Source organism: Cervus elaphus, chromosome 5 (assembly GCF_910594005.1).
Source record: "Cervus elaphus chromosome 5, mCerEla1.1, whole genome shotgun sequence".
Taxonomy (NCBI): domain Eukaryota; kingdom Metazoa; phylum Chordata; class Mammalia; order Artiodactyla; family Cervidae; genus Cervus; species Cervus elaphus.
In genome coordinates, this window is record NC_057819.1 from 125252203 (window position 1) to 125273171 (window position 20969).

Sequence of the window (20969 nt, forward strand, 5' to 3'; positions counted from 1 at the left end):
TCTGGATGCCAGAGCAAATGACCCCAGCAACCCAGGGACTAACACAAAGGAGTTGATTTTTTGCCAAGACCAATGGAGACGTTTGGTGGACTTCCTCCATGGCTGATTTGGAACCTGGACTCCTCCCCTTGGTGTCCCCCACCACCTTCCAGAGCCTTGGAGTCCTCTGTTTTCAGCCAGAAGGAGGGAAGAAGGCACCATAGATTCTCAGACTCTTTGGCTTGGGGGTGACCCCTACCACCTCCTCTCTCAGGCACTGGATGGACTGAGTCACCATTCAGCCATTCAACACTATTCAACACGCAGCTTCTGCCCATGGCCCCTCTGTCTCTACCCACCTGCTTCCCAAGTAAGCCCAGATGGCACAGAGAAGTCTGGGTGGGCCTACTATATGTTCCCTGGGCAGTGCTGGGGGTAAGGGCGTGCCAGCAACGTGGTGTCAGGGCTGAAAAGGCAGGGTCTTCAACACTCTTGAAAAGTTTATGCAATCTAGTCCTGAGGCCAAACAGATGCACGCAATGCTTTGAGGAAAGGAACACAGCCATGCAAAGGACCACTGTGCTACAAAGCCGCCCAAAGGGAAAGGAGCAGACCAGACCAAACCCAGCAGCAGGGGCAACACTCAGGTGGATGAGGCCTTGTGGGAGAGTTTGGGAAAGGGAGGTGGGTCTGCAGAGAGGAGGGGGAGGCGTGATGAAAGCCGTGGGGACTGGGGATCGCACAGCTTCCTTAAAGATTCAAGCAGGATTTCAGTATTGGCAGCTGAGGGAAGCTACTCCCAAACACAGGGAAAATACACACCTGTGGCATTTACTCTGGGTGAATTTTCCTTTTTATTTATTTATTTAATTGGCTGCGTTGGGTCTTCGTTATGGCACGCAGGATCTTTAGTTGTGGCATGTGGGATCAAGTTCCTCAACCAGGGATCGAACCTGGGCTCCCCCTGCATTGAGAGCCTGGAGTCTTAGCCACGGGACCACCAGGGAAGTTCCAGGATGAGTTTTCTTAGAGAGGAAGCTTAGCCTGGGAAGAGAAGGAGGAGGCAAGCGCGTGGCTACGGCCAGCACAGGGATTTAAGGCCCATCGGCTACTTTTTGGCCAAACCACCAAACACCGGCCCAGTTCCATTGCAGGACATCTGCATGCAGGGGAAAGAAGGCCTAAAGCAAAACTCTGGGAGCCCTGCCACATGGCTTTTCCTTGGTGAGTTCAACCAGACCGGGTTTAGATCTAATTTGGCAGTCTCTAGAAACTGGAAATTCTAAGGGTTGTGTAGGCCCAGTAGGAGCAGCTCACAGGAACCAAAACTTAACAATGACTGGTGTAAAAGAAGAACAATGATTAATTTACAATTAGAAATGTGATGTAGATATTTCCAGAAATTAACATAAATATTTGGTCATCTACAGGTTGTGAAATGGGGGGTTGGAGGGGGTAGGGAACATCTAGTCCCTTTTACCTCAACCTCCAAGGTAAGAAACCCCCAGGTGACTTCTGGGCAATGATACTGTTAATTTGTTAATCCACCTCTTTTTTAAAAGTGAAAGTGAATGTCGATCAGTTGTGTCCGACTCTTTGCAACCCCATGGACTATATACAGTCCATGGAATTCTCCAGGCCAGAATACTGGAGTGGGTAGTCTTTCCCTTCTCCAGGAAATTGTCCCAACCCAGGGATCGAACCCAGGTCTCCTGTACTGCAGGAAGATTTTTTATCAGCTGAGCCACAGTTCAGTTCAGTTAGTTGCTCAGTCGTGTCTGGCTCTTTTCGACCCCAGCTAAGCCACAAAGAATGCCCTTTTTTTAAAAAAGGGTAAGTTCTAATTAGATTCATTTCAGTTACAGCTTTATTTTTTTTTTAATTGAGAATACTTCATTCTTTCATCTTCAGTGTTTCTCTGGATTCCTCCTTCAGGATTTAGATTATTCAGTTATCTCATCTCTAGCATTTTATTTGCCATTTAGTTGGATTTCACATTTATCCACTGTACCTTTGTTCACCAGGCCCAGGGACACACAGATGAAATACGTCATGGTGGGGAAGGGAAGAGAAATCCAGAAAATTTCTAGCTGAATGTATAAGTGGAATGTTCTGCCAGCCAAACGCAGCAACAACAGAATGACAGGGATAGGGGGAATCCAGAAAGACTTCTCGGAGAAGGTGGTGCCGAAGGAGGTGGTTGAAAGACAGGCAGGCAAGAGAATGTTAGGCCAAAGACCAGCCTGAGCCTGGAGTAGAGATGGCCTGATTGGGGCCTGGTGTGGTGGGGGGCGGGGGGATCGGAAGGCAGGACTAGCTCTACTGAAGGAAATCAACCCTGAATATTCTTTGGAAGGACTGATGCTGTAGCTCTGATACTTTGGCCACCTGATGGCCACCTGATGTTACAAACTGACTCATTGGAAAGGACCCTGATGCTAAGAAAGAATGAGGGTAGGAGGAGAAGGGAGCGGCAGAGGATGAGATGGTTGGATGGCATCACTGACTCAATGGACATGAGTTTGGGCAAACTCCAGGAGATAGTGAAGGACAGGGAAGCCTGGTGTGCTGCAGCCTGTGGGGTCACAGAGAGTCAGACATGACTTAGTGACTGAACAACACCTGCTGAAAGATCCAAGGCAGGGAGTGGCTGGGGAGGAGGGGGAAAGGCCCGCAGGAGCCAGCCCCCACCCCCATTCCCAGGCTATTAGAGACCATGCTAGGGAGCTTGGTTTTCCTATCAGCAAGGGTGGGGTGTGGCAGGCAGTGAAAAGGAAAGGATTTCAGACAGGAGTGAAATGGGTTGGGTAGGCCTTTTAAGTATGTCATTCTGTTTGGCAGTTTGAGCAATGGACTCTGCTATAATCCAGTAAAGTAGGGGAAAGCAGAGAGCGGTTTTCCTTGGGCAATTGGATGGAGTGGAGGGAATGGCTTGAGGAAATGTTTGGAAAGTAAAATTAGCAAAATTCATTAATAATTTACATGGGGGTGAGGGAGAGAGGGGAACCCAGGATGCTAGCCAGGCAGGTGGATGTTGGGGTTACAGTCTGCATCAGTCCAAGTCCAACCAGGAACCCCCAAACCACTCTGCACAGCCTTTAAAACAGCAGGGATTAAGGCAGGGCCTGGTTACATTCTGATGGAAGAAACTCTGAGAAGCCAAGGGAACAGCAGGAAGCGGTTAGCACCTCCAGGGTGGAGGGGAAGAGACAGGAGTCTGCCCTATCACAGCCCAGGGAGAGGACAGGTGGGAGGCTGCAACCGCAGTATGCCTCCCTGGATGGAGCCAAAGCCACTGCTAGAAAGCCACTGCCAGTCTCAGCAGTGCCCCCATGTGGCCAGACTGGGAAAACAGCTGAAAAGGGCGAGGATTTGGTCTGAACTCCAGCACACCAGGCCAAGTGGGCAACAGGGCAAAAGGCGAGGAAGCTTAGCGGGGCGTGGGAAGCTTCGTTTCTGGGCATGATGAGTTTCAAAATGGTCATCGGCCCTCCAGCGGAGGTATCCAGAAGGAAATGGATAAGGGCGAGAGTCTGCACATCTGGAATTTACCAGCCTACAGGCAGTAGTTCAGTTGCCTGGTTACAGCAATGGATGTGCTCATAGGGTAAGTATGTTACATAAAAGAAACATTCAAATTATTTTCCCAAATGGTTGCATCATTTTCCAATCCCTGAAGTTTTACAATCTATCCACTCCACATTCCCTCCAGCATGTAGTCTTTTAGTTTCCAGCAGTTCCAGAGAGTGTGGAATGAGATCACTGTGGTTTAATTTGCATTTCTCTGATGACCTTTGAGATTGAGCATTTTAGGGAAGACTTTCATATTGGCCATGTGAACACACCTGTAGATTTCACTCAGAAGGCTTCTAGGAGGGTATTTGAAAGGGGAGTAGGGTGGAAATGTGTGTGGCCAAAGGTTCCTCCCAACTTCCAGGTCTCACATCACATACCAAAGCAGATGTGGGCTTTTCAGGCAACAGGTTTGTCATCTCAGAAAAATTTGGGGGTTACCTCTGAGGGCCCGAGCTAAAGGTGTGAACTTAGAGCCTGAGAAACCTGGGTTTAAACCACCACTTGCTTGCTGGGATGCTGCAGGCTCAGTATTTTCATCTGTATAATGGGCATGGTTATCTTTTTGTAGGGTTGCCATGAGAATTAAATCAGATAGTGTGGGTAAGTGGCCAGTTTGGTATCTGGCACATAATATGAACTCAGTTAACAGGAGCAAATGTCATTGGTATTGTTATTAGAATCAAAGATCTGCTGGAGATTATCTTTATTTCATAGATGATCACATGGAGGCCTGGGTTAGTTGTCTCCAAAGCTGCTAATTAGCACAGAGCTGGGATAAAACTGAGGTCTCCTCATTCTCTGGCTAGTTACTAGCCCCTCTGACCACCTGCCTCCAGCTTTTCATCACTCATTATACACTGTATCAGGCTTGGATTAGTGAAAACAATCTTTGTCTGAATCATTGTTTTAGGGCACAGAATGGACTCAGTGACAAATTCCAATCTGAATCTCTGAAGCTGAGGATTCTCACAGATAGGGCAGAGCTCAACATCAGGCTCTCACCAGCGTATGCTTGTTTGCTTTTTCAAAATAGCATCACCCCTCAAGTGATAACTACAGGTGAATTTTATTCAATTACACCCATTCTCTCTTTCCATTGCCAGCCCCCACCCACCTCTGTCTGAAGGACTGGGTGGGAAGGAGCATGACAGCTAGCTCAAGGCTTCTAGTTGCTTCACCCAGTATCGTCCATCCTGCCTTTCACATTTCTCATCCAAAGACACAGTAGATTGGGTTGCGTACTCCAGTGCTGCCTTTTGGAAAAAGTAGTTTACTGTGGAGTAACAATATTCCTTTGCTTCCGTGAAGTATTTGGAGGTCAGGCCTAGGATCACACTCTCTCTACTTGCCCTGCAGACCAGGATGGGTGGTAACCAAGAGGATTCAGGTGAAAAGGATTTTTTAAAATACGAAAAAGAGACTTGTTTGCAAACATTCAACCACAACCTTAACGCAGTTGTCACGGGATGACGGTTCTGAAATGAAACAAGGGAGTGGGGTGAGGAAATTGATCAGGGCCCGGGACACCGCGGAGGTCAAATGCCATCACTCCCGACCCCTTCATTCCAAGAGCTCTCGGTCCGCTCTCCGGGCTTTACTGGGCCTGCTACCCTCTTTTCGCCCGATCGGTGTCTCGGTCACTAAATGCCCTGGAGGGTGCGACCAAGTGCCCGCCCAACGCCACCACCGGGACGGCAGGCGAAAATGACCGACCCCCAAAAGCATCCCAAAGCACGCCCAGTGTGCCGGACCCGGAAGCAGGCACTTCACATGCTCTGCGGGAAGTCGCCAGGCGCCAGCCTAGAGGGCGGGGCACCTCCGACTCTGCGTGCTTACGTCATCGCGTAGGCTGGCGGGGCCGCGAGATGGGGGAGGTGACGTATCGGGAGTGTCCAGCGACTGTGGGCGGACCCAGGGACTACGGCGGAAGAGAGCACCGCCTCTTAAAGCCACCGGGGGCCTCTCGGGGTTCCGCCGCGCGGGCCGCACGCCGCGTCTGCTTTAAGAGTCGCCGTGACACGTGTGTGAGGCGCCGGAGACCCGGATGGTGCGTGTGCGGGGCCCGTGCCGTGTAGACGCCAGCGACGCTGGCCTGTAGCCGGGCCAGCTGAGGGCTGGGTAAGTTGGGACCTGGTTGGGGCGGCGCGCAGCCTGGCTGTGGGACTTCCCCCGGGAGTTTGCCGCCCGACTCGGGGCGCACCCGTGGACACTCGAGGGGAGACATGGGTGTTTGTCTGCGCAGGGCTTGGAGGTTCACGAACGGTCCTCGGAGCTGCGCCGTCCGCGAGGGGCTGCGGGGTCCACGGGGAGGCCCTGGGGCCGTGCGTTCGCCAGGGGCTCTGGGGCCCACGGAGAGGCCCCTTAAATGCCCGTCCACGAGGGGTTCCGGGGAGGCCCCAGGGCTGCGCCGTCCCCAAGGCCTCGGGAGTCCACGGGGAGGCCCAAGAATTGTGCCCTCCGTCCGGGCTGCCGCAGGTCTGCGACCCACGGTGCAAGGGAGAGCTGGCCCGGTCAGGAGCCCAGGCAAGCCAGGAGGCAGCAGCCTGTGACGGTGTTGGACACGGTCGTTACGCACAGAAGCATCATTTATGCAGAGTTCAGATTTTCTCTGGAATGGCTTAAGTTAGAATAAGGGGGAGGGCATTCGGTTTGGCAGCAGGGCTGATGTCTTGTTTCTTTATCTTATTTGTAAGAGATGGGGGAAGGCTCACTCCTGGAGAGAATAACGTTCCTCATGGTTATAGTGAAGGGGTGGGTTCAAGATGTGAGTTTTTAAAATACCCATTTCTTTGGTCGGGTAGTATTGGGTCTCCCCTGGGGTTCCCGGAGTTAGAGCAGCCTCCTAAAATAAAGATGGTAGAGAGAGGAAAAACATCCTGGTCCTGCCTCAGTCCACCGTCTGTAAGGGAGGTGGAGAATCAGATCTCCAGGGAGACGGACACTCCGTTTGCTCTTTCCTGGCTGGGGCCCGGCGCTGGCTTTGCTGCAGAGTGCCTCAGGGAGGCCCCAGCCCCTGGGACGCCTCCCCGCCAGCACGTGGTTGACCCTGTGAGTCTTGAGCGCAGTTTATGCTGGAAAAATGCATTTACAGGGAGGAGGGGGGAAAATGTGCTTGAATGGCAATCGAGAGCGCTTTGTTTGAGTAGAAGTGTGCATGGATAAATATGAGCTGTTCCTGGACAGTGCGAAACGTGGGCTGGAAAGAGCAACCTGCAGAGTTTTGAAGAGTGTGTTACCAGGTGTGTACGTCAGAGGGCTTTTGATGGTGTATTACAAGGGCATTTTTTTCTCTAAGTGGCTGCACCTCAGAGAAATCATTTGTAGGTTGTTGATTAATGTTGCGGGTGGGATTGGTGATGTAGAGTTTTCATCTTTCTGTCAAAACTGGAAAAATTTGATTTGTTCAAAATTTCTTGACTCCATATTGAGGAGTGGGCTATGTAGGGTAGGTGTTCTCTAAGTTATTTATCTCAAATGAAATTGGGTTAAATCTCCCAAGTTCTGCTTATCCTCTAGCTTCAAGAGTTTGCCAAACCCATGTCTCTGCCCATGACAGAGTCCTCAGCGATATGAGCTGTTGACAAGAAGAGGGACATTGTAGGGAGTTTTCATGAGAAAAATCTTTACACATTGTCTTCATTCTGAGATCATGTTCATTGTGTCTTTTTTTTCTTAAGTTAATATGCTTTTATTTATGGACGTCAGACTTGGTGTAGTATCTAAAACTTGCTGTGAAGTAACATGGGGACAGGAGAGGAATTGCCTGATCCCACCCAGTAATTATTGAAGCTGAATAAGGGGAGCATGGCGGTTCCCTGTGCTGTTCTCTCTACATTGTATACGAATGTTGTCACAGTAAAAAAGTTTTTAAGTGCCTTAATTTTCTGTAATCATAGTTATTGTGGTTGGTAATTCAGGAAAAAAAAACCCGCAGACTTAGCTAGAGTGAAAATTTGGCAGCTCTCATTGCACGTTTGGTTTTCTTTTTTCTCTTTTTTTTTTTGAAATCTTACTGGCTCATGAAAACTGAAAGTTGGAGATGATTATCTATTATCTCTTACTCTTTGCAAATGCAGTGGAGATTGGAGTTGACTAGTGAGTGTGGGGAAGATATTTGTTCATTGGACTTGTTGCTGGCGCGAAGGTTAAGGTCTCAGCAGAAGGCAGGGTTTTCGTATTGTATCCATCAAAATCGTTTGCAGCTAGTTAGCTTAGCTGTCCTCCACTCTTCCTGTGTCTCACACTATCCATATTCCTTCTGCCTTAATGCTGACTGTTAGCAGAAGATGGTTGGCCTTCCTACTCCACGTCCAGGGAGGAGGGCTGGTGAGACATCGGGAAGAGAGGTGGCTTTATGTGGTGTGCTTTCATCCCACAGATTCTGATGCCCCTTCCAGACAGCATGCTTGTAGCTCTGATGATTTAACTGGCCCAAAGCTGAGAAGCACGTGATTTTGAGGGCCCAGCACCCTGCCTGCCCAGCCCGGCCAAGCACCTGACCCCACGCTGCAGGAACAGAACGCCCGAGTTCAGACACCCCAGGTAAGCCCGCTCTTGGTCCAGCAGCCATTGTTCAGTTTGGTGAGCTCTCTTAGATAATTCTCCTTAGGAAAGCTTCTTTTATTTTTTTTGAAGTCAAAGAACTTGTGCTTGCTTTTTTTTTTTTAATAATGTTTTTACATTTCTGTTCTTTATAGAAATTTTTATAGAAAAAGAAATTTGATCCATATACAGAATTAGGTGCCCCATAACTTAAATCTGGGTGGTTTCATCAGAGGTGCTGGAGGGAGTCTTTTCACTGCAGCAGAGTTTTGGGTCCGCCTGATCAGTTGGGTCTCCTGGATCCAACCGGAGACCACATACCCAAGGGAGTCATCTTTTTTTCTGATGAGAGTGAGTCGTGTAAGGAACCCTTATCTAATTGTGAGTCAAATAGTCCTTGAGCTTTGGCCAGATGGTTGAGAGGTAGTGGATGAGAAGGAAAAGTGGTAGATCCACGTGTAGCAGTCAGGGGTGACAGGGGTTTCCGGTTTGTTACACTGTGGTTCCTCAGCTGGTACTCAGCTCATATCCAGTGTGTGTCTCCCCATTATCCCCACGGGCACCTTTAATGCTGTTCTTATTCCCATTTTATAAAGAATAGGCTCTGGCAGTCACAGTGATTTTTTTTTTTCCCCTGGAGTTTATAGCTAATCCAGGATGGAATAACGCAGGCATTCCAGAGTCCAAGCTGCCGCCACACCCCTGCCTGCTACACCGCCTCAAGCTTCGGGGTCTTGTGTATACTTTTCTGGTCCTGTTACTATCAATTGTCTCCTCTCTCACTTTTAAAAAAGATAGTCTGCACAAGCACTATCTGATAACACAAGCCACAGGTATCATTGGGTTTGCATTGGCCACATTAGAAAATAAAAAGAAGCGGGTGGAATGAATTTTATTTAACCCAGTATACATGAAATATGATCATTTCAGGGCTTCTCTGGTGGTCTGGTGCTTAAGAATCAGCCCACTAGTGCAGGGGACATGGGTTCGATCTCTGGTCTGGGAAGATCCCCAGTGCTGCAGAGCAGCTAAGCCCATGTGCCACAACTACTGAGCCGGTGCTCCACTGCAACGCGAAGCCCATGCACCACAACTAGAGCGTAGCCCCTGCTCACCACAACTGGAGAAAGTCCGTGGATGACAACGAAGACACAGAGCAACCATTAATAAATGAATAAAATAAAAAGTACACTTTGGCATATAACCAGTCTTAAAATTACTGAGACATTTTACACTTGCAAACTTCAGTCTTGGAGGTCCACGTGTTTTACACTCCAGCACATCCCAGTTTGGACCAGCCTCCTTTCTTGTGTCTGGTGACCCCTTAAGGCTCATGGCCTTCTTGGTTTTGAAGACTGTGGGTCTGAACACAGGGGTGTCCTTATCTCACTCACCTTGGGAATTCCTTTATTATGTGGATTTGTGTGTGTGACCAGAGTGTCTTGCAAGAATTAGCATTTCCCTGGTTTTGAGCAGACGTTAGGCCCATGTGGTCGCCCTTTGAGGGAAATGACACCAGGCGTGATGTCCAAAGTCACTTGATGGTATCTCTTTCTTTTTATTTAAATTTTATGTATGTATTTTACTTTGCGTTGCTGCATACTGTCTTTCTCTAATTGCAAAAGCGGGGGCTACTCTCTAGTTGCCGTGCACGGACTTCTTATTGCGGTGGCTTCTCTTGTTGCAGAGCACAGGCTCTAGGCTTACGGCCTTCAGTTGTTGCAGTGCGTGGGCTTGGTATTAGGTTGGTACAGAAGTAATTGCAGTTTCGGACCGTGAATTTTAAATCATTATAACTAGTCGTAACCACATCTGTATTAATCAAAATAGGAACCCTTACAATCAACACATTTTTGCCGATGAGAAATAAGTTTGTTTATTCCTGTAGCATAAAAAATCCTTGCTTCAGGATTCAGTGAACTCTTGGAAAGCATTTTCTGCCTCCTGCTGGTTGTGAAAACGTCTTCCCTGCAAAAAGTTGTCATGATGCTTGAAGAAGTGGTATTCAGTTGGCAAGAGGTCAGGTGAATGTGGTGGATGAGGTAAAACTTTGTAGCCCAATTCGTTCAACTTTTGAAGCGTTGGTTGTCTGACATGTGGTTGGGCATTGTCATGGGGAAGAATTAGGCCCTTTCTGTTTTGACCAGTGACGGCTGCAGGCGTTGCTGTTTTTGGTGCATCTCATCGATTTTCTGAGCATACTTCTCAGATGGAATGGTTTCCCTGGGATTCAGAAAGCTGTAGTGGATCAGACCTGGCAGCAGACCACAGGTGACCATGACCTTTTTTTGGTGCAAGTTTTAATTTGGGAAGTGCTTTGGAGCTTTTTCTTGGTCCAACCACTGAGCTGATGGCTGATGGCTGTCATAGAAAATCCACTTTCCATCACACTTTGCAATCCAATCAAGAAATGGTTCATTGTTGTGTAGAATAAGAGAAGATGACACTTCAAAATGACAATTTTTTTGATTTCCAGTCAGCCCACGAGGCACCCACCTACTGAGCTTTTTCACCTTTCCAGTTTGCTCCAAATGCTGAAACATTGAGCTTAGGCAGCTTCTTCTGTAGTTGTGAGAGGATCAGCTTTGTTGATGGCTCTTAACTGGTCATTGTCACCTTCCAGTGGTCAGCCACTGCGCTCCTTATCATCATGGCTCTGTCTTCTTTGCAAAACTTCTTTAATCACCACCGCACTGTACATTCATTAGCAGTTCCTGAGCCAAATGCATTGTTGATGTTGTGAGTTGTCTCCACTGCTTTACAACCCATTTTGAATGTGAATAAAAAAAAACTGCTTGATTTTGCCTTTTGTCTAACATTTCCATAGTCTGAAATAAATATAATACAAGATTGAGGGTAGGAGGAGAAGGGGACGACAGAGGATGAGATGGCTGGATGGCATCACTGACTCAACGGACATGAGTTTGGTAAACTCCAGGAGTTGGTAATGGACAGGGAGGCCTGGCGTGCTGCGGTTCATGGGGTCGCAAAGAGTTGGACACGACTGAGCAACTGAACTGAAACAGCAAATAATTTAATTCATTAGCAAAAAACCCAGAAAGCAAGAAATGTGCATTAAAATGATGTATAGCATAATCACATTTATGTAAGACTGTATAGCATAATCACATTTATGTAAGACTGTATCTCCAGTATCAAACGGCAAAGTGCAACAATGCAAAACTGCAATTACTTTTGTACCAAGCTAATAGTTGCATCACACAGGCTCAGTAGTTGTGGCACAGGGGCTTAGTTGCCCCGAGGAATGTGAGATCTTTCTGGACCAGGGATCAAACCCGTGTTCCCTGCATTGACAGGCACATTCTTCACCACTGGCCCGCTGGGGAAGTCTCTACTCAATGCTACTTCTTGAAGAGATGACATCAAGGGGGTAGTCTGACCTCCTCGGGACCATGTCTGTCCATTTAGTGCTGTTCGTGGAGGCACTCTGTCTTTTTTGAGAGGAAAGGTGTGGATGCTGCTCTGTCTGAGTGGTCTCGTGTCTTCCGCTTGCTCTGTAGGGTTGGTGGCCAAGCCAGAGCCGCTTTCATGGTGGGACTCATCCCTAAGGCCCAGGAGGGGATTTTCAGAGAAGGAACACATTTCTAAGGCTCATGGGGGGGCGTTGTCAGAGAAGGGACCCATCGCTAAGGCCCAGGAGGGGTTGTCAGAGAAGGGACCCATCCCTAAGGCGCAGGAGGGGATTTTCAGAGAAGGGACCCATCCCTAAGGCTCATGGGGGGTGGGGGGTTGTCAGAGAAGGTTGCTCTGCTCCCGGGGCCCGCTTACCCACTGCTCTGTGTTCTTCCTCGTCCTCCAGTGATGCACCATGCCCATCGTGGACAAGCTGAAGGAAGCCCTCAAGCCTGGCCGCAGGGACTCGGCTGACGATGGGGAACTGGGGAAGCTTCTGGCCTCCTCTGCCAAGAAGGTCCTTCTGCAGAAGCTGGAGTTCGAGCCGGCCAGCAAGAGTTTCTCCTACCAACTGGAGTCACTGAAGAGCAAATACGTGCTGCTGAACCCCAGGACGGAGGGAGCTGGGTGCCACCGGAGCGGAGATGAACCGCCGGCCCGGAGACAGGGTACAGACGCAGAGGGTGGTGCTGAGAGGGCCCAGCCGTGTGCTGAGAGGCGGAGGGACGGAATGCTGACTGGTGGTAGGAACAGAAACACAGTGTGGTCAGTTGTGAGTGTCAGGCGTGGGGCCAGTAGGTTTTAGCCGCAGAAGTAACAGAACAGGGTTGGTCAGAGAGCGAGCTCTGTCTCGAGAGGTTTAGGAACAGGGCTTGGAAACTAGAAGGCGACGTGGGTGGGTCAGCGTCAGGGCCTGCTAACTCCAGCTGTCCTCGAAAGCTCATCCACAGAGGGGCTCTGGGGCTCCAGGCCAAGGCCGTTGGGGAGAGCCATGGGGCCACAGGCTTCCTCCTGGGCTCCAGAGTGGGGACCCAGGTACCCCCAGACGCCACCTCCTGAGCGTGCGCCTGCGGAGTGTGCTGGGGCTCAGCCGTCAGGCCCTCGTCTCTCTCGTCCCCCACTCCAGGCAGCGAGCATGCCTACGAGAGCTGCAGCGACGGGGTCCCCGCGCCCCAGAAGGTGCTCTTCCCGGTGGAGCAGCTGTCGCTGCGCTGGGGGCGCGTGTACCGCGTGGGCGCGGGCCTGCACAACCTCGGCAACACCTGCTTCCTGAACTCCACCGTGCAGTGCTTGACCTACACGCCACCCTTGGCCAACTACCTGCTCTCCAAGGAGCACACGCGGGGCTGTGAGTGAGAGCGGGACTGGGGCCGGCTGATGCACACGCGCGGCTCTGAGCGTGCCCTTGCCGTGGGGCTGCTGTGGGTGCTCAGGACCAGACTCTCTTATTTGGACAAACCTGCGTGCTTGTGGTGCTGCCATTTGTAGCCTGGGTCAGATTTAGGAGTCAGGTTCATGCTACGTAGTCACTGATAAATCCTAAATTTGAGGTGTGCCGGCTGCAGGATGCACAGTGAAAGAGAATCCAGGTAGAGTAATGGTCTTTAAACTGATATGAAAATAATCACCTAAACAGAAAAAAGGGCTTTTGGAAAATAACCTCCAAAATACGTATATTCAATTATCACGTTTATTATAGTAGCACCATTTTATGTGCATTTTAAAATGTTCTCCAAAGTGGAAATTGAATATCTGTAAACTAAAGCTGAAAGAAAAGATAACTTCGCCAAACAGGATAGAACAGAAAGTCTGACTAGCCTTTCAACCATTAACAAAATTAAATCAGTGGTTAACTTTTTTCCCCATGAAGAAAACACCAGGCTGAGACAGTTGAGGAGTGAGTTTTATTGAAACTTTTAAGAAAGAGATCATTTCAATGTTTCACAACCTCTTCCAGAGTAAAAGAGAAACTTCGTAGCTCATTCAGTAAGGTTCTCTTGATTTCGGTAACAAAATTAAACCAGCACAATACGAGAAAGAAAAATTACAGTTCCATCTCGTTCGTGAATATATATGTAAAAATTCTAGGTCAAATACCAGCAAATTCAGTAGTCTTGTAAGCACTGTGAGCAGCTTGTGTTCATCCTAGTAACGCAGGGATGGTCTGATGTCAGGCCGTCTCCACATGTAAGTGTGGAGCGCAGCAGCTGCGGGAACACCCCGGAGGCCGGCCTGCTGGGTTCCATCCTGGGAACACCCCGGAGGCCGGCCTGCTGGGTTCCATCCTGGGAACACCCCGGAGGCCGGCCTGCTGGGTTCCATCCTGGGAACACCCCGGAGGCCGGCCTGCTGGGTTCCATCCTGGGAACACCCCGGAGGCCGGCCTACTGGGTTCCATCCTGGGAACACCCCGGAGGCCGGCCTGCTGGGTTCCATCCTGGGAACACCCCGGAGGCCGGCCTGCTGGGTTCCATCCTGGTTCTGCCGCCCAGTGGCTGTGTGTCCTTGAAAATTACCTGACCTGTCCCTCATCTGCGAAGTAACAATGATACCGCCTTCACAGTGTTGCTGTAAAGCTTGAGTGAGTTACATAACGTGCTTAGAATAATCCTTGGCGCACAGTAAGTTCTGCATGAAAGTATTAGTCTCTCAGTTGTGTCCAACTCTCTGTGACCCCATGGCCTGTAGCCCGCCCGGCTCCTCTATCCATGGGATTCTCCAGGCAAAGACACTGGAGCAGGTAGCCCATTTCCTTTTCCAGGGGATCTTCCCAACCAAGGGATCAAACCCCAGCCTTCCACATTGCAGGCAGATTCTTGAACGTCTGAGCCACCAGGGGATCCCCAAGTTTTACATACATGACTGCTAATCTTGCTACCTCAGTTGCTATCCCTTTATTAATAGATTAAGAGAGAAAGGTCACTTGAAAATAAATGTCCCCCTAAAAAAAATATGATTAAAAAAAACCTCTTAGTAAAGTAGCAACAGAAAGATTTTTACTAATGTTTATAAAAGATATCTAGCAAAAACTACAAAAAAGCATTCCAGTTAGGACAATACCAGAAGCACATTTTTAAAGTAAGAAGAGAAGCAAGGAGGGCCGCTCTGTGCACTTGTGTTTGATGTTTGATGTGCTGGTCCCAGCCAGAGCAGTGACGCAGGAGACAAGAGGAGGGAGTGATGCTTTCTTTGGTTGAAAATTATGTTCCTGCAGCAGAAGTCATAGGCACATGGGAAATTTGGAGGAATTCCCTGGCAGTCTAGTGGTTAGGATCCTGAGCTTTCAGTGCTGAGGGCCCAGGTTTGATCTCTGGTTGGATCTGTTTGGGAAGGTCATGCACTATATTTGAGATTACAGTAGCTTATAGAACTAGAGATGTGCTTCCCTTTGGACCCAAAAGTGTTATCTTGTAGGTGTATGCCTTAGAGAAACCCACACCCATGCAGGAGGTGGGTGCAGGACTGTTCACCCCAGCGTTTGTGACTGCAGGAAGGGGGGTGGTTGACGTGAGTGAGTAGGGGGCTATGTGGGTGAACTGGGGTCCGGAGGGAGGACTAAAGGGCAGCTTGGTACAGTTTATAGAAAGTGGGCTTAAATGTGCAGCTGCAGTACGCCAGTGAGTGCCACGTGCAGAGTTGGGTGAATCCATGACTGGGAACAGCGGTGACCCGGTTAGGGTGAGGGTCCCTGCTCCCAGAGGTCAAAGGATGGGCAGAGGACGTGGGGAACGTGGGTGTGAGAGGCTGAGATGGGAGTTCAACTATCACACCAGTGCTTGACTTAAAAATCGCCTAAAGTGGGGTGTTGTCTTTTCTCTTTGTATTTAAGATAGTCCTTAATTAGAAGTGTAGCTAGAATCTGCCTGCCAGTGGAGGAGACGGAAGAGACGCAGGTTCAGTCCCTGGGCCAGGAAGATCCTCTGGAGGAAGAAATGGCAACCCACTCCAGTATTCTTGCTGGGAAATCCCATGAACAGAGGGGCGGGCTGCAGTCCATGGGGTCACACAGAGTCAGACACGACTGAGCACGCGCACACAGAGAGAAGTGTAACACTGTCTAGCCTAACGCCCGACGGAACAAACAGTTTATCTCCAGCAGGGGGCTCGCCCAGCCTGAGGGGCACCATCTGGCCAGCAGCCAACCGTCCTGCCTCCACGTGGGTGTCCTCTGGGGCAGCAGAGCCGCAGAGTCGGGGCAGGTAGACTGGGGGAGTGGGCGCCTGGGCTCTCCCCAGAGCTGGCTGAGCCCTGATGTCTCCTGGGGGCAGCAGAGGTTCCCATGCTGAAGAGCGAGTGAAGGGATGTCTGTCGGGAAGCCCGAAATGTTCTCTGCCACTGACCACGTGCTGCAGTTTGCAGGTCAGAGGACACGTTCTAAACCAAGCTTGGCAGCTCACACTCCTTGGGCTGGGTCTCACGGACAGACGGGTTCCTGGGTGCGGCCAGCCTTGCAGGACGTGGGCGGGCTGGGGGCTCTGCTCTCTGCCAGCCGGGAGGCTGTGTCGTCGGCTCTCCTGGGAGCTCCCGGGGCCCTACCGTGACCGCCTGTCCCCACCCGCAGGTCACCAGGGCAGCTTCTGCATGCTGTGTGTCATGCAGAACCACATCATCCAGGCCTTTGCCAACAGCGGCAACGCCATCAAGCCCGTGTCCTTCATCCGGGACCTGCGAAGTAAGAGCGGCTTCCTCCCAGGGCGGGTGGCATTGCTGGGGGGTGCTGGGGGGCGGGGGGCGGGATGGGGGCGAGCCTGGAGGCCTCGTGCACAGAGAGGAGCAGACTAAAGCCGGCCCTGGAGCCAGATGGACACGGGGCAGTCCATGGAGCCGGTGATGACCCTCGCCCCGGCCCCTTCCCCCAGGATCCTGTGGGGTCAGCCAGGCCAGGGGCTGTGTGTTTTGGGCGGGGAGGTAGATGAGGAAGTGCTGCGAGGCCTTTTCTCAGCATCCGAGGAACCAGGGTCCATGTGCCCTGAAAGTCAGGTTTCTGTTTTGCTTGGCAGAGGTGGGCCCTCAGTTTTGTTGCTGTTGTGTATTTTATGTATTTACGTGTTTATTGCGCTGCACTGAGCCTTCGTTGCTGCTCGCAGGTTTTCTCAAGTTGTGGCGAGTTGGAGCTTCTCTCTAGTTGCAGTGTGTGGGCTTCTCCTTGCAGTGGCTTCTCTTTTGCTGAGCATGGGCTCTAGGGCCCATGAGCCTCAGCAGTTGGGGCCTGCAGGCTCTAGAGCTTGGGTTCAGTTGTTGCAGCGCATGGGCTTAGTTGCCCATGGTACGTGGGATCTTTCTGGACCAGGAATTGAACCTGTGTCCTCCGCGTTGGCAGGCAGATTTTTAATCACTGGACCACCAGGGAAGCCTGCCCATTGGTTTTTTTGAAGCCTGTGTATGTTGTATTGGGCCGACATGGTGGTGATCTGCCATGGTCTGTATTGGCTCCTGGAAAGCCAGCTTAATTAATTAGCGGAGCTCATATCCTTAGGCTGCTGGGCATCCATTCGCGCTTTCTGTTACGTGTAGAGTCTCACTGGAAAGATAACTGCCATCAGGGAGGTTCCTGGGACATAGGGCGTCCAGCAGGGCTCCGTTTCCTCCCTTGGGTTTAGTCCTGGGTCCGCTAAGAGATGGCCACAAGACCCAGCGGGAATGGGACGTTCAGAGAGAAGACAGGGGCTCCTCTCTGCCGGCCTGACGCTTCTTCCTTCCCTTCTTAGAGATCGCCCGGCACTTCCGTTTTGGGAACCAGGAGGACGCACACGAGTTTCTGCGGTACACCATCGACGCCATGCAGAAGGCCTGCCTGAGCGGCTGTGCCAAGTACGTGCTCCCCTCCCCCCAGGCTGCCTCTGTGGATGTTCACCCTGGGCCCCTGAGCGGTCCAGCAGCGGATCCACCGCTTCCCCGGAAAGGGCCTCTCCTAGTGCGGGTCAGGTGGCGGTGTCTCTGCCCCATCAGCTTGTAGAGGCACATGCTCTTAATAGATCTCTCCAAGGACTCCTGATAGGGGTTCTCCCTATTTTTTTAAAACCACCTTGTCGTTTCAGTCCCATGGATGGGGCAGTTGGAAGTGTAATGTCTTTAGGAAAGAACTTGAAAGACTGTGGGAAAACTCAAGGGTAAGGAGATGATGATTTTTGAGGTTCGCTCTCCCCAAATTTGAGAGCATAGACCAGTGTTCCCTTTTGTGAAACAGCTGCTGTCAAGAATGTTTTTGTGTCATTCTTGGGTTTGTGGGTTCAGTTGAGAGGAAGCAGGCAGGAAGTGCTGCCTGGGTTTGGAATGGAACTGAGAATGGACTCTGAAAGTACGGCTGAGGAGTCACGTCTGGAATGTCCTTCAGGAAGGTTGAGTTGAGCTGTAGCCGTGAGGCTGGGAAACCTCTGTTTCAGCGGATGAGAATGGGGTTGAACCTGACCTGTCTCCTGGTGAAGCCGTCTGTCTTCGGTGACCTCGCCCTGGCTGGGAAGTGACCCTCCCCTCGGGAACACAAGCTGGCATTGCTTTTGCTGGTGTTAGAGGTCCCCTTTCCCTATAATTCCTGTGAGTGTTTTCTTGTGTTCTGGTTTATGTATTTGTCGGTGCAGTTCCCTTTCTGGGTGTTGGGCTGTTGGTCTCGCATCTCAGCTGTCCCCGCCACACACACACACACAGTCACACACACACACAGACAGACACACACAGACACACACCCCGCACTCCCCTTTCCTGTGACACACACACACACACACACCCGCGCTGTTGGTCTCGCATCTCAGCTGTCCCCGACACACACACACACACACACACACACGCTCCCCTTTCGCATCTCAGCTGTCCCCGACACACACACACACACACACACACACGCTCCCCTTTCGCATCTCAGCTGTCCCCGACACACACACACACACACACACACACACACACACACACACACACACACACACACACACACACACACACACACACACACACACACACACACACGCTCCCCTTTCGCATCTCAGCTGTCCCCGACACACACACGCTCCCCTTTCCCGTGTCACACACACCCTGCGCTGTTGGTCTCGCATCTCAGCTGTCCCCGACACACACACACACACCCCTGCGCATCTCAGCTGTCCCTGACACACACACACACCCCTGCGCATCTCAGCTGTCCCTGACACACACACACACCCCTGCGCATCTCAGCTGTCCCCGACACCCACACCCCCCTGTGCTCCCCTTTGCCGTGCCCCTCAGTGCCTCCCCCCGGACACACACACACACCCACACCCACACACACACCCCTGCACATCTCAGCTGTCCCCGACACACACACCCACACCCCCCTGTGCTCCCCTTTGCCATGCCCCTCAGTGCCTCCCCCCGGACACACACACACACACACACCCACACACACACCCCTGCACATCTCAGCTGTCCCCGACACACACACCCCCCTGTGCTCCCCTTTGCCATGCCCCTCAGTGCCTCCCCCCGGGCACCTCGAAGTTCAGTCCTCATTTCTTTTCCCAAGTTCAGTGAACTTTCTCTCCTTTTGGTCATGTTATGTTAGTTTTAAGGCTCGTTCACAGTGGATTTCCATCTCTCCATGCACTTGTTTGGGGTCTTCAGGTCACCCTGGAGTTTTGTCGCTGACTGTTGCTGCTTCTGCTGCCCCTGGGGGCTGGTTCTCATTTTGTACGGGAAGCGCCTTAGCTTTCGGATCCTAATGAGGATTTGGCGATTGGCCTGGTTCTTACTTCAGGCGCCCCCTTCTGGCCGCACAGCAAAGCGCACACTGGAGTGGGTGACTTTCACTCCAGACTCAGAAGGGGCGTGTGGCCTTGGTATTTTTTTGTTTCTTGTTCGAGACACTCCTTTTCCCCCTTTGTTCTCCTTACACTGCCTCCCCCGCCCCCCAAGGAGCCTGTCTGCCTTTGCTGCACCAGGGGCTGCCCCCCAGCCACATCCGGCTGCCAGGACTCCCAGGAGCCTCCCCTTACAGGAGGTGCCGCACAGGCCTCGGGTCCCCTTGTCCCTCCCGTTTCCTCCTGACGCCCTCGGTCTTGGGTGGGACGCTCGGTGGCAGTGCCTCGGATAGCTTCTTGATCTGGCTCTGCTGTCCTGCTTCTGGGTAGTTGAATGTCTGCACCGTCCCTGCGTCCCGGCTGGGCCAAGAGTTTGTCCCCGTGTGGTCCTCGGGGCTCCTGTCCTGATGGCTCCCGTTGACCTGGGGGTATCCCACCCAGAGGGTCTGGGTGTGTGTGAGGTTATGTCCTTGCCGGTTTTTGGACCTATGACGTCCCTCCTTTGATGAGTGCTGGTGACAGTAGGTGGCAGTTGATTTTTCGTTTCCTAACTTTGCAGAGCAAGTCTGCTGACCCAGTGTTGGTCCCCCGTGTGTACTGGAGTTGTCCTCCTTAGCCAGCTGCCCATGTGGGCCAGCACAGTCATGAACAGTCCTGCGGCTTGGACGGGAGGCTGAGACCAGGGCACCCTGACTTGCTCTGCAGGGGGCGCGAAGTAGCTGCCTATGGAGAGAGGAGCAGGGTTAGCAGCACGCATGCAGCCTCCAGAAAGCAGCCCGCGCGGGACTGAGGACAGAGCGGGAGCGGGGGGCACTGAGGTGGGGGGGCCTGCAGGTCCATCAGGACTCTTGCTCCCAGTGGGAGGTGAGGCCACCTGCTGAGAGGGCAGGAGGGTGTCACACAGGAGGTGGCTGCTCTGGGGGAGACCTCCGGGCAGAGCCGCCGCTGATGCAGGTGATGGCACGGGGCCTGGCAGGGATGCCCGCCTGTTTCTCGGCCCCTGTCCTCCACCTGAAGGCCATGGCCTGTCTCCAGGTTGGATCGTCAAACTCAGGCTACAACCCTGGTCCATCAGATTTTTGGAGGCTACCTCCGATCTCGGGGTAAGTGGAGAACCGTCCTGTGTCCCTTCTGGCTGGGGATTAGAGTATTAACCCGAAACACTTCGCATTGGTGCCCAGGCCGACCTGCCGGGCCCCCGCGGCCTCCAGCCTGGTCTGTGCCCTGCAGCCCCGCCTGCAGCCTTCCTGGGAAGGGGTTTGGAGCAAAGTGTCCAGAGCCTGTAGATGCACTGGTGTTGCTTTTCCTCGGACTCCGTAGTTAATCAGACGTGGCTGCTGCCCTTGGGGTGGGGGTGAGCGCCCCTGGCCGGGCCAGCCAGGCATCTCAGGGTTTGCCCTCCTCTCTTCCTGAGCACTTCCCGTCCCGGGATCTCGGGGAGCTGGTAGCGTGCCTCTAGTTCTCGGACTTGAAAACCTGGGGGACCTGAGGGTGGTGGCCCGGGGCCCTGCACCCACCCCACCGTCCCCTTGTTCTCTCGCAGTGAAGTGCTCCATATGCAAGAGCGTCTCAGACACCTACGACCCCTACTTGGATGTGGCGCTGGAAATCCGGGTACATACCTCATGCTGATTGATGTTCATTTGCGTTAGGACAGGGAGGCCGGAGGGCAGAAAACCCAAAACATGA

General features: G+C 51.9%; 1 protein-coding gene across 2 annotated transcripts in view; it reads left to right on the plus strand.

Annotated features, from left to right (window-relative positions):
• The first annotated feature begins 5514 nt into the window (after positions 1-5514).
• The window catches only part of USP36 (ubiquitin specific peptidase 36), a 33478-nt gene continuing 18023 nt past the window's right edge, over positions 5515-20969 (plus strand). The window contains exons 1-8 of one of the 2 annotated variants that reach the window (XM_043905335.1): positions 5515-5673; positions 7934-8097; positions 11918-12179; positions 12638-12859; positions 16073-16183; positions 17220-17322; positions 20316-20383; positions 20824-20894. In XM_043905335.1, the coding sequence (XP_043761270.1) occupies positions 11927-12179; positions 12638-12859; positions 16073-16183; positions 17220-17322; positions 20316-20383; positions 20824-20894 (828 nt within the window). In that variant the 5' untranslated portion in view covers positions 5515-5673; positions 7934-8097; positions 11918-11926. Of the gene's footprint in view, positions 5674-5727; positions 6795-7933; positions 8098-11917; positions 12180-12637; positions 12860-16072; positions 16184-17219; positions 17323-20315; positions 20384-20823; positions 20895-20969 lie in introns of those variants that run through there. The other variant, XM_043905336.1, reaches the window with a different exon arrangement.